The sequence below is a fragment of the Quercus robur genome, chromosome 3 (assembly GCF_932294415.1).
Source record: "Quercus robur chromosome 3, dhQueRobu3.1, whole genome shotgun sequence".
NCBI lineage: Eukaryota > Viridiplantae > Streptophyta > Magnoliopsida > Fagales > Fagaceae > Quercus > Quercus robur.
The window spans coordinates 46,463,259-46,474,624 of NC_065536.1; the positions used below are offsets into that span (position 1 = coordinate 46,463,259).

General features: G+C 43.2%; 3 protein-coding genes across 3 annotated transcripts; 2 read left to right on the forward strand and 1 right to left on the reverse strand.

The window, feature by feature from the left end:
* Positions 1 to 1,364: 1,364 nt before the first annotated feature.
* On the forward strand, positions 1,365 to 2,405 carry LOC126719669 (uncharacterized). Its single transcript, XM_050422199.1, has one exon. The coding sequence runs from the start codon at positions 1,365 to 1,367 to the stop codon at positions 2,403 to 2,405; it is 1,041 nt and encodes a 346-aa protein (XP_050278156.1).
* Positions 2,406 to 5,487: 3,082 nt separating this feature from the next.
* LOC126719670 (uncharacterized mitochondrial protein AtMg00310-like) lies at positions 5,488 to 6,123 on the forward strand. The gene has a single exon (XM_050422201.1). The coding sequence runs from the start codon at positions 5,488 to 5,490 to the stop codon at positions 6,121 to 6,123; it is 636 nt and encodes a 211-aa protein (XP_050278158.1).
* A 2,594-nt stretch (positions 6,124 to 8,717) lies between these two features.
* Positions 8,718 to 11,042, reverse strand: LOC126719671 (uncharacterized). Its single transcript, XM_050422202.1, has 2 exons — positions 10,344 to 11,042; positions 8,718 to 10,028 (listed from the first exon to the last, which is right to left on the reverse strand). Exons 1-2 carry the CDS (start codon positions 11,040 to 11,042, stop codon positions 8,718 to 8,720), a joined length of 2,010 nt encoding a protein of 669 aa, XP_050278159.1.
* Between the last annotated feature and the right edge of the window lie 324 nt (positions 11,043 to 11,366).

An 11,366-nucleotide genomic window follows, 5' to 3' on the forward strand; every position in this document is an offset into this window, starting at 1 on the left:
CTCTCCCCTATGGCAACTTCATTGCCTTAATTCTTTTTTTTTTCCTCTCTCTTCTTCTCTACAATTTCGGCAACTCCATTACCACAATTCCTTTTTTTTCTCTCTCTCTCTCTCTCTCTCTCTCTCTCTCTCCTTTTCGAGCACTTCTCTAATCTGGGCAACTTGCATTCTGGGCAAGAATTATTCGGTAACTACATAACTGAAATTCAGTTGTCTCTTTCTCCCTCCATCACATCATTTCTCTCTCCTCTCTCATGCTTTTTCTTAGAATTTTGATAACACCATTGCCGAAATTTGTTTCTCTCCTCATTTTCCCAAATAAGTTTGAACAATGTCCATATCACAAATAAATTTTATTTTTTGCAATATTTAGCCAAAGGACTTCAAAATAACCAATCCTCAAACATCATATATTGTTACTTTGCATCTGGAGCTATGTTATAGGCCTTGAAATTTTCTTTTGCTCTTAAATGATGAGGATAGTTGGACAAAATCAAATTTAGTTTGAGTAACTTTGAGAGAGAGCTTCTAGCTACAAAACTAATTTAATGGAGATCAATATCATTGTTTCCTTGCTGCAAACTATGTGACCTATGTTACCTAATGTACTGAAGTTATTAGATACAATTATTGGCTTGTGGCCTGTGGATAATGCTACGACTGGTAAGGACTCTCTGTAGTCTATACTCTATTGTCTCTATGTTTAGGACCCAAATCGATTATTGTTGACATCGGAGACGGAGAACTCTAACTTGGACCTGTCAAACATGAAGAACTGGGACACCTAGAGTTATCATCTTTTGGGGTGAAAAAACAAGATATTCTCTAACGAAGAATTTGTATGGACACACATATATATATATATATATATATATATTTTTTTTTTTTTTTTTTTCATTTTTTTTCAATTTCTTTACACAGTCAAATTAAGACAACAATAGGTTTTGAGGCACAAATTTTTTTATAAATTTTTTCAAGTCTTGTTGTATATGATAGATAACAAAGTGATGTACGTAATAGGTTCAGATAAAAATCAAGAACAATTAACAACTCAGTTATTATAAAATTTATTGTGAAACTTTAGCCCCCTTTTTTCTCATCTTCTTTATGTTATTTACTTATTTTAAAGCTGGGGGTATATTTGCCTTCTCCTACTTCTTTCTCTTGTAGGAAAATTTATTTATCTAATCTTCAGCTAGAAACTAGAAATAAAGTCTATCATCCTCGATAGAGACAGGTTTTCTCTCTAAGTTTCCTAGGAAACTCCTGAGGTGAAAAAAGTGGCTTGTCGTCAGACAAGAGTCGTTTCTCCTTTCCGGTAGAAATATTCCAGTGCGGGATTCAGTTTAGGTTGGTTGCTTCCAATGGAGGAAATCGCAAAGAAGTGTGAGAAACTAAAACTGACAGAAAATGAAGCAGAACAGGTAGTCCTAGAAGAAGAGGAGGTGAATGAGGGCTGGGTTCTAGCAGGTAAGTTTCTGTCGAAAAGGCATATTAACTTGGGGGCAGTAGTGAAGGCCTTGAAACTGATATGGAAAACAAAGGAAAACTTTGTGGTACAGGACATCGGTGACAATACTACTCTGTTCTTGTTCCAAAATGAAGGGGACATGAATAGAGTACTATGGGCAAGCCCATGGTCTTTTGATAAATACTTATTAGTCCTCCACAAGCTGGGTAAAGGGGACTCAATCTCAACGATAAGCTTCGATAGGTCTTCTTTCTGGATACAGATACATGGCCTACCGATGAGAATGCAGACGATGGAGGTCGCAAACAAGATTGCAGGGCCTTTGAGGCTGATAGAGAAGGTGGATATAGGTTCAAAAGGGTTCAGGTTGGGAAAGTACCTTAGAATAAGAGTGAACATCGATATATCAAAACCCCTGTGCAAGGGAAGGGTGGTGCGAATGGGAGAAACGGAGAAGGAATGGGTCGATTTCCGATATGAGCGCCTCCCCATCTTTTGCTATTGGTGTGGGAAACTGGACCACGACGATAGAGATTGCCCACTCTGGTTGGACAACAATGAGTCCCTAGAGCTTGAAGAGAGGCAGTACGGCCCCTGGCTCCGTGCAGATACGGAAAGATTGCAAAGGCCGCAAGTTGCAGAAACACCATCTCGGAAAAATGAAAAAGACGGAATTAAGTCCGGAAACCAGAAGCAAAGCAAAATCCAGGCAATGAATAGTAGGTGGAGATCATCGGAAAAGGCAGGACATGGTGGAGTGGGTGAAATACCAACTACATCGGTAATGTCGAACCTAATGTCAGAGGCGGTCATGATGGATGTGACTTTTCAAAGAGAGAAGGAAGATGACTTTGAGACGCAATTAAGGGAGATTGATTGTGCCATTCATGCAGTAGACACGGAAAAGGAAAAATGGGAAACCGGGAGGCTATAAGGGAAAGCAAAGTAGCTACAGGCTTTTCAAATAATGCTCAATCCGAGGAGTTGTCTATGGGCGGGAAAACGGACAAGACCCTTATACCCCAACGACCACACTTAAGCCCATCAGCTGATCTAGCGGGCCCAAATGGGCTTGGACAAAACCAAGTAGAAGCCCAATGTAGCCAGAGTCATACGGCCCAGGTGTTAGTTGAAGGAGGCCGGATCTTAAGAAGCAAGGGGATTGATATCTGCCTAAACGAACAAAAGCAAGTCAACGTAGCAAGGAGCGAAAGTTTAGGACAGAATACAAGAAGCCAAAAGAAACTTCCAGAGGAAACAAAAACTCTCGTGAACAGGGGAAAGGAGAACGAACCTCCAGCGGGTGAGGTTGAGATTCAGCAACCAGCAGCACAAAATGGGGCCAAACTTGGAACATGGAAAAGATTGAGGAGAGACGGAGCAGAGGTGACGCACCATTCCAACAATGGGTCTGAATCGGGATCAAAACGGAAAGGGTCGGCACCACTCAAAGTACTCCAAGAAGAAACAGAGAGCTGGAAAAGAAGCAAGAAAGAGAATGAAGCGGGTCCGGAGGGTCACCTCTGGGCAAAGCACATGGGTTCGGCGGAGGCTGCTGCGCAGCCCCGCCGTCATCAATGAGTACAATGGCCTGGAACTGTAGGGGGCTTGGGAACCGGCGTACAGTTCATGCCCTTGAGAAGGTAGTGTCTTCTGAAGATCCCAGTTTTTTTTTTTTAATGGAAACAAAATTAGTTTTATCTGAAATGGTTGGTATAAAGGAGGGGTTGAAAAGGTCCCAAGGGCTGGTGGTGCCGTGCAAGGGGCGTAGTGGGGGATTAGCATTGCTTTGGAAAAAAGAGTTGAAAGTGGATATCCAATCTTTCTCCGACAGCCACATTGACGCGATAGTTGATCAGGGGGTTAACGGGAAGCAATGGAGAATAACAGGTTTTTACGGAAACCCGGAAACGAGTAAAAGACAAGAATCTTGGCTTTTGCTCAACCGGTTATCCTCTCTGAACTCTCTGCCGTGGGTCTGCCTTGGTGACTTTAACAAGTTGATGAATAGTAGTGAAAAGGAGGGTGGCTGTACTCGACCGGCGAAACAAATGGAAGCCTTCTGTGATGCAATTAACACGAGTAACCTTCGTGACATGGGGTATACAGGCCAAGACTTTACTTGGAGTAGACGCTTAGGCAGCAGAGGTTGGGTTAGGGAGCGGCTTGACAGAGCTCTAGTCTCAACAAATTGGGCAGCCAGGTTTCCGAAAATGCAACTCCACCATAAACCCAACTCATCCTCTGATCACTGTATTCTAATTCTCAAGGATATTCAGCAAAAAAGAAAGGGTGGGCGTCGTAAGAAAATGTTCCGCTTCGAAGAAATGTGGCTGAAAGATGAAGCTTGTGTCGGAGTGATCGAAGAGGCTTGGGACAGAGGATTGCACATGGTGCCCATTTCTCCTCTTTCTTCCTGTCTAGAGGAGTGTAGGCGCTCCTTGTCTGCCTGGAACAATAACTCTTTTGGGCATGTGGGGAAAAAACTAGCGATGCTGCAAGCTAGATTGGAGGGGTTGGAAGGTATGAGGGGGTCCTCTGTTACACTGAAGGAGATAGAGTGCACTAGAACAGAGATAAACACTTTATTGGATACTGAGGAAATCATGTGGCGCCAAAGGTCCAGAATATGCTGGCTGAAACACGGGGATAAAAACACGTCTTTTTTCCATACTAAGGCTTCAAGCAGATATAACCGGAACACTATCCAGGGTGTGATGGATAATTCTGGGAACTGGCAAAGTGAAGATGAGGGTATTGAAAATTCCTTTGTGGACTATTTTGGGAGCCTATTTACTACGTCCAACCCAGTGGTGAGTGAGGAACTTATCCTTGCTATTCAAGGAAAGGTGACGGAGCCAATGAACGTTTTGCTCACTAGGTACTTTCAGGCTTCAGAAGTGGACTCTGCTCTAAAACACATGTACCCCACCTCAGCTCCGGGCCTAGACGGGATGCCCCCAATTTTTTACCAGAAATTCTGGTCTAAGGTACGCCTTGTAGTTGTAAAATCTGTTTTAGATTTTCTAAACTTAGGCATTATTCCCCTGCACTTCAATGAAACACACATTGTTTTAATTCCAAAAGTAAAAGAACCACAAAGGGTGACAGATTTTCGTCCTATTAGTCTATGTAACGTTGTGTATAAACTTGCATCCAAGTCTATTGCCAACAGGCTTAAACAGATTTTACCTAAGCTAGTGTGTGAGAATCAAAGTGCCTTTGTGGCTGAAAGGCTCATTACAGACAACGTGTTGGTGGCGTCGGAGACAATGTATCATATCAGCCAGAGAAGGAAGGGCAAGGTGGGGGAGATGGCATTGAAACTGGACATGAGCAAGGCCTACGATAGGGTCGAATGGGGCTGCCTGGAACGGATAATGCTGAAAATGGGTTTTGCGGAGAAATGGATAGCACTGATCATGAAGTGCATTTGCTCAGTCTCTTATGCCATCAAAATTAACGGAATCCCTCAAGGCCACATCATCCCGTCAAGGGGTTTACGGCAAGGGGACCCATTGTCTCCTTACCTCTTCCTTATTTGTGCGGAAGGGCTTTCAGCAATGCTACACAAGGCTGTGCAAAGAAAGAGCCTTAGTGGGATATCCGTTTGTAGAAGAGGGCCAAAAATCTCCCATCTCTTTTTTGTGGACGACAGTATCATTTTTGGGAAAGCAACCGAAGCGGAGGGAGTGGAAATCCTAAGAATTCTCAAAGTGTATGAAGCTTCTTCGGGGCAGCTGCTAAATAATCAGAAAACCTCCCTCTTCTTTAGCAGAAACACAAGAGGAGAAGTGCAAACAAAGATCAAAACTATGTTTGGCGCTCAAGTGATTAAGCAACATGAAACATACCTAGGTCTTCCCTCCCTAATTGGAAGATCAAAATCCAATTCCTTTGCTTAATTGAAGTCCAAGGTAGCTAACAAACTGTCGGGCTGGAAAGAGAAACTCCTCTCGGCTGCCGGCAAAGAGGTTCTCATTAAGGCCGTGGCTCAAGCGGTCCCGTCCTATACTATGAGCTGTTTTAAGCTCCCGGATAACCTTTGTGATGACCTTACCAGCATGATAAGACAGTTTTGGTGGGGCCAAAGAAAGAATGAGAAGAAGCTGGCCTGGGTTAGTTGGGAGTGGCTATGCCAATCAAAGGAAAACGGTGGGATGGGCTTTAGGGACTTGAAGAGTTTCAATAAGGCTCTCTTAGCGAAACAATGGTGGAGGCTGCTGTCCAACACCCAATCTCTTTTCTCAAGGGTTTTCAAAGCGAAGTATTTCCCGGATTGTGATTTTACTGAGGCTTCCATTGGTCATCACCCGTCTTTTGCGTGGCGAAGCATAATGTCTGCCCAATCTGTGGTTAAGAAGGGGGTTAGGTGGAGGGTGGGTAACGGCAGAAGTATTCAAATCTGGACTGATGAATGGCTGCCATCCTTGTCTTACCCGAGGATCCTCTCTCCCGCTCAGGTCCAGTGGGCTAACGCAAAGGTTTGTGACCTCATTGTGGAAGATCGTGGAGAATGGAACTTGGCCGTTGTTAAGCACCTCTTTAATCCTATGGAAGCTGACCTGGTGATGAGCATCCCTCTTAGCCAAAGGTTGCAAGCGGATAGAGTGGTCTGGGAGGGGTACAAGAAGTGGGAAATTTTCGGTTAGCAGCGCCTATCACAGCATCCGTGCAATGGAGAATTCCAACAAGGAAGATTGCTCTGATACATCGGAGATGAAGAACCTTTGGAAACGAATCTGGAACCTGCATCTTCCTAACAAAATCTGGAGTTTTGCATGGAGAGCCTGTCGAGGTGCCTTAGCCACCAAAGCCAACCTGAAGAAGAGGCAAATCACAAAGGATGAGACGTGCAACCATTGCGGGAAGGAAGCCGAAACCAGCACTCATCTCTTTTGGTTCTGTGATAAGGCGAAAGATGCTTGAAGCAACAGTAAAACGACTCTCCTTTTCTCTATTGATAAAGGATGGGATTTCATTGATGTAATATGGCAGCTAGTGAAACAAAGCCCGGTGTCCTCATACTTAATGGAAAAAACCATCTCCATGTGCTGGGAAATTTGGAAGGACAGGAACACCGTTCGTAACGGGGGTATGAGTCGGTTAGGTAACACTCTGGCCAGGAGCTCAGTTGCTATAGTGGAGGAGTTCAGGGGCGCAAACGAAAGGGTGTTTCTGTCTGGTCCAGAGCGGCATGTCAGGTGGCTTCCTCCAGAACCACCTCGGTACAAAATGAATGTTGACGCTGCAATATTCTAAGACCTTCGGGCTATGGGGGCGGGTCTGGTGCTTAGGGACTCACAAGGCTTGGTCTTGGCTGCTATGAGCAAGAGAGTCCCTGCCAACCTAGAAGCGCTAGAAGTAGAGGCGAAGGCTATGGAAGTTGCAGTCCAGTTTGCAGGGGAGGCGGGGTTTATAGAGGTGTATTTTGAGACCGACTCCAGCACACTTAAGAATATCCTAACTGGAATATCAGAGGCCCCTGCCTCTATTGAAACAATCACAGACAACATCTTGGCCCATTTAGATAATTTCCGTTTTGTTTCTTTCTGTCATGTTAAAAGGGAAGGCAATAGGCCAGCCCACATCCTAGCCCAACATGCAAAATATGTGGGTGATTTTGTTGTATGGTTGGAGGAAACTCCAAACTTGATTGAGGACGCGTGTTCTTAGGATATTGCTTGTAATGCTTCTGAAGGTTTATAAGATATTTGAATCTTCTTATCAAAAAAAAAAAAAAAGTCTATCATCCTCTTTTTCTATTACTTATTATTTTCCTTTAACAGTCAAAGTCAACTGGTCCAGAGTCAAAGTCAACAGTCAAAGTGCTCACGGGTCAGATCCGGGTGGTCCGGGTCGGGTCGGTCCGGTCAACGGTCAGCTAGGTGACATGGTGCTGACGAGACGACACTGCTGACGTGGCTGATGACGTGTCGCTGACGTGGACTAGGGCTGACGTGGATGTGATTGCATGGTTGCTGACGTGGAGTGATGACGTCATCCGATGACGTCAGATGACATCAGCAATAGTTTTCTGGCGCATGGAATGCACGTGATAGCGTTACCGGCACGTGGAGGAGAAGCCAGAAATCCTGGAAGCGCGTGAGAGCGCGTGTTATCTCAGATGAGGGCCGGAATCGCAGGTTTCGTAGATCGGCGAACGAGGAGGCCAATAGGGAGGCGCGTGCGCTCAGAAGACGATCTAGAAGTAAGGATTCTATGGCGGCGCGTGGGAGATTTTCCAGAGGCTACGGAGGCGCGTGGCAAGGCTTCGGGTGACCGGATTTCTGGGTTTTGGTCGCAGGAGATCTTGGAGCACGTCTGTGGTGTTGGTTTCATCAGGCGAAGCTTGAAGTTGCGTAGATCTGAGATTGATGTCACGGGTTTGCTTGAATTTGTGGATCTTGGACACAGCACTACGCCACGGTGGCTGCGAGATGCCGTGGAGTCTAGATCCAGCAGAGAAGCATGCGTGACTTCTGATGGTGGTGTGCATGTGATATTCTTCTTTGTTGTGTAGAGATATTTGTTTGATGCCAAGAATGAAGTTTGGCTTTGATACCATGTTAAATATTAGCAACGCGATGTGATATATCATGTTGTGTATGCTAGAGTGGATACGGAAGGGGAAGCATAGAGGAGGAACACTGAGAACACGAGGGTTACGTGGTTCAGCCTTGACGGCCTACATCCATAGAGGAATCCCTTAAGGGCTACATCTTTATTGTGTAAGAGTGTAGTACAATAACCTCCTGTGTTACAATGAACCCTAACATGAGTATATATAGGCGACTAAACCCTAGACTACTAGTACAAGCAAGAATGGGCTTGGGCCTATTATATTGGGCTAATATGTCTAATATATATCTCTAACAAAATCGACAAAGTTTGTTCCTTCTGGTTACCTGCATAACCTCTTTGATACCTACAGAGTAAAGTATTATTTATTAGGAGAGCATCATAAGTATTAGGATGCGTATCTTCAAGTTGGATGCAAAACAGAAAGCGTGAAAATTAATGCTAGCTAGATATCATTCTAACTAGATGCAAACCCTTAACTTCATAAGGGACTCTTTGAAGTCACAAGAAAGAATTTTGAAATCCACCAGAAATTTTATTTTTATTTTTTTCAAATTAAAAACCTATTTAAAGGCTCTAGAAAATTTATTATATTCGTAAATTGATCCTATTGATAGGCTATCGTGGTAGGACTCTTTTTTTTTTTGATACTGAAAAAGGGAGATTACAAAAGAGCTGGGTTCAACCAGCAGTGTTTAATAGGCACCTGTACTGCCTTTTTAGCAACGTTACATAAAGTTTTAAGCAGCATATGAGGAACAAGGATCATGTGGCAGAGGAGACCATTTTGTACAAGAAAATTTAAATCAGCAAGCCTATAGTTAGTTTGCCAATCAGAAGCCTTCCTGGTATTGAAGAGCTTGACCAATCCTCTGCTATCACTTAGGAACAAAATACTATGAAACCCATGATATTTTGCTGTAAGGCAGGCATCCACCACAGCTTCAAGCAAAAATTCCTCTACTGCTCCAACTAGGCTACTATTCACAGCAAGGAAGACACTTTCTCCCTGTATGTTGACAGCTTCAAAACCAAAAGCACTTCTATTCCTCTTCTTGTCTCTGAACCCAGTAACTTTGATAATTAATTGCCAGGATCCAGCTGCGGATTGGACTGGAGTTGTTGATATTCTTGGGGACTGGTTTGAGCTGAGCTGTTCTGAGAATGCATCCTTATACCTGCAAGATAGAGATTGCGCCATGAGAATTACATTCATAGGATTAGGAGAAATACCCTCATGAACAACTTTGTTCCTGTGATTCCAAATAGACCACAAGGTTGTGAATAATGCTTGCAGATAGTTCATAACATTAGGGTCCTTGTTGTTGTGCTTGGTGATAACCCCAGTTAGCCACTGCTGCACAGACAAGTTATTGAAGTCAGAAGAGTGTATGGCCAAAGTGGTGCCATGCCAGCAAGCTCTCGAAAAGGAACATAAAAGAAATAAATGAGTGCTGGTCTCCTCATGCTCATTGCAGAAAGGACAATTAGAGTCAGCTAAGATTCCTCTACTCCTAAGATTGGAAAATGTAGGTAAGCTGTCCAGAAGCAACTTCCACACAAAAGTGTTTATTTTCAGAGGGGTTTTCACTTTCCAGAGTTTGGTCCACACCACCTGATTAAAAGGATTAAGATTAGAAGGTTGTAATTGCTCTAAGTTAAGAATCTCATAGGCCTTCTTAACATTGTACACCCCATCAGAAGAGTGTTTCCAAACCAATTTGTCCTGAACAGAGTTTGTTTTAGAGATGGGAATTTGAAAGATTTTTCTAGCCAAAGAAGGGGGGTAGAGATCTCTAACTAGATTACAGTTACAAGAGGCAGATGTGTGGTTAATTAAGTCTCCCACAGTTCCAGTAGGAAGTCTATGGTCTTGAAGATTAAGAGGAGACCATTGAACCCAGTCTTTATGCTTGAGAGGGATATTATAACCATCCCCAATCCACCATCTTCCTTCCCTCAAAGTTGGACAATCCTGTTTAATGATGTTTTTCCAAAACCATGAATGGTGTGGTTTGGGGCAACAATCCTGAATTGGTCCTCTAGGGAAATACTTTGCTTTGAAGGTCCTAGCTAGAAGAGAATGGGGATTATGATGAATACGCTAGAACTGTTTGGTGATCATGGCTTGATTCATTGTTTTGAATTTTTTCAGACCAAGCCCCCCTAGCCTCCTAGGTTGACAAACTCTATCCCATTTGATTACATGTAATTTCCTTTCCCCAGTCTCATGCCCCCACCAAAAGGCTCTTACAACGGCATCCATTTTGTTGCAAATGGTATTAGGTACCTTGAAACAGGAAAAAGCATAGAGGGGAAGAGATTGGAGAACAGAAGAGATGAGTGTAGTTCTACCAGCTTGTGATAAGAGTTTAGCCTTCCAACCTTGAAGTCTAGAATGGAGCTTATCTACCAGAAAATGAAAGTCTGCGCATCTATTTCCCCTCATCTTAAAAGTCATTCCAAGGTACTTAGTTGGATTCTGAACCAGATTGACATGAAGTCTAGAAGCAAGAGATTCTTTGTCCACAGCAGCCATGTTAGGAGAGCAATAGAGATCCGATTTTGCCAAATTAATTTTCTGTCCAGAGATAGAACAATACCAGTCCAAGATGGCAATCAATTTTGTAACTGACATATCATCCTTTTTGAAAAAGAAAAGAGAGTCATCCGCAAAAAGGAGATGAGTGAATGAGAGACCATTCCTACCAATCTTCACACCTTTTAATTGTTTCTGATTTTCAGCTTGCAATAAGGCAATAGAAAGGATATTCGCACAAAACAGGAATAAATAGGGAGAGAGAGGATCTCCCTGTCGTAGTCCTTGGGAAGGCTTAAAAGAGGATGTTAGATTCCCATTAACAAGCAATGTATAGCTAACAGACGTCACGCATTCCATTATCCACTGAATCCATCTTTCCTCAAACTTCATAACAGTAAGGACAGCCTTAAGAAAAGTCCAGTCGACCCTATCATAGGCTTTACTCATGTCAATTTTAAGAACTCCAAAGCAAGCCTGTCTACCTTTTTACTTCCTAAGCACATCCAGAATCTCATGAGCAATAAGAATATTATCAGTAATGTTCCTGCCTTTAATGAAAGCATTTTGATAGGGTGTTATAAGGCTATCCATGAGAGGTTTGAGTCTATTCACTAGAATTTTGGATATGACTTTGTAAATAACATTACAAAAACTAATGGGCCTAAAGTGAGAGACATCATCAGGGAAAGGAATCTTGGGGATAAGGGTGATGAAGGTATGATTAAGAGGTTTAAAAAGTGACCCTGAGTGGAAGAAAGCTTGAACAGTGTT

What these genes read in the sequence shown, in the direction of transcription:
- LOC126719669 (XM_050422199.1), top strand. Translation starts at nt 1,365, where the DNA reads ATGGAGGAAATCGCAAAGAAGTGTGAGAAACTAAAACTGACAGAAAAT.
- LOC126719670 (XM_050422201.1), top strand. Translation starts at nt 5,488, where the DNA reads ATGAGCTGTTTTAAGCTCCCGGATAACCTTTGTGATGACCTTACCAGC.
- LOC126719671 (XM_050422202.1), bottom strand. Translation starts at nt 11,042, where the DNA reads ATGAGTAAAGCCTATGATAGGGTCGACTGGACTTTTCTTAAGGCTGTC. An exon ending in ATGCTTTTTCCTGTTTCAAG is followed by an intron (nt 10,029 to 10,343) that starts GTACCTAATACC and finishes ATCATTAAACAG; the next exon opens with GATTGTCCAACTTTGAGGGA.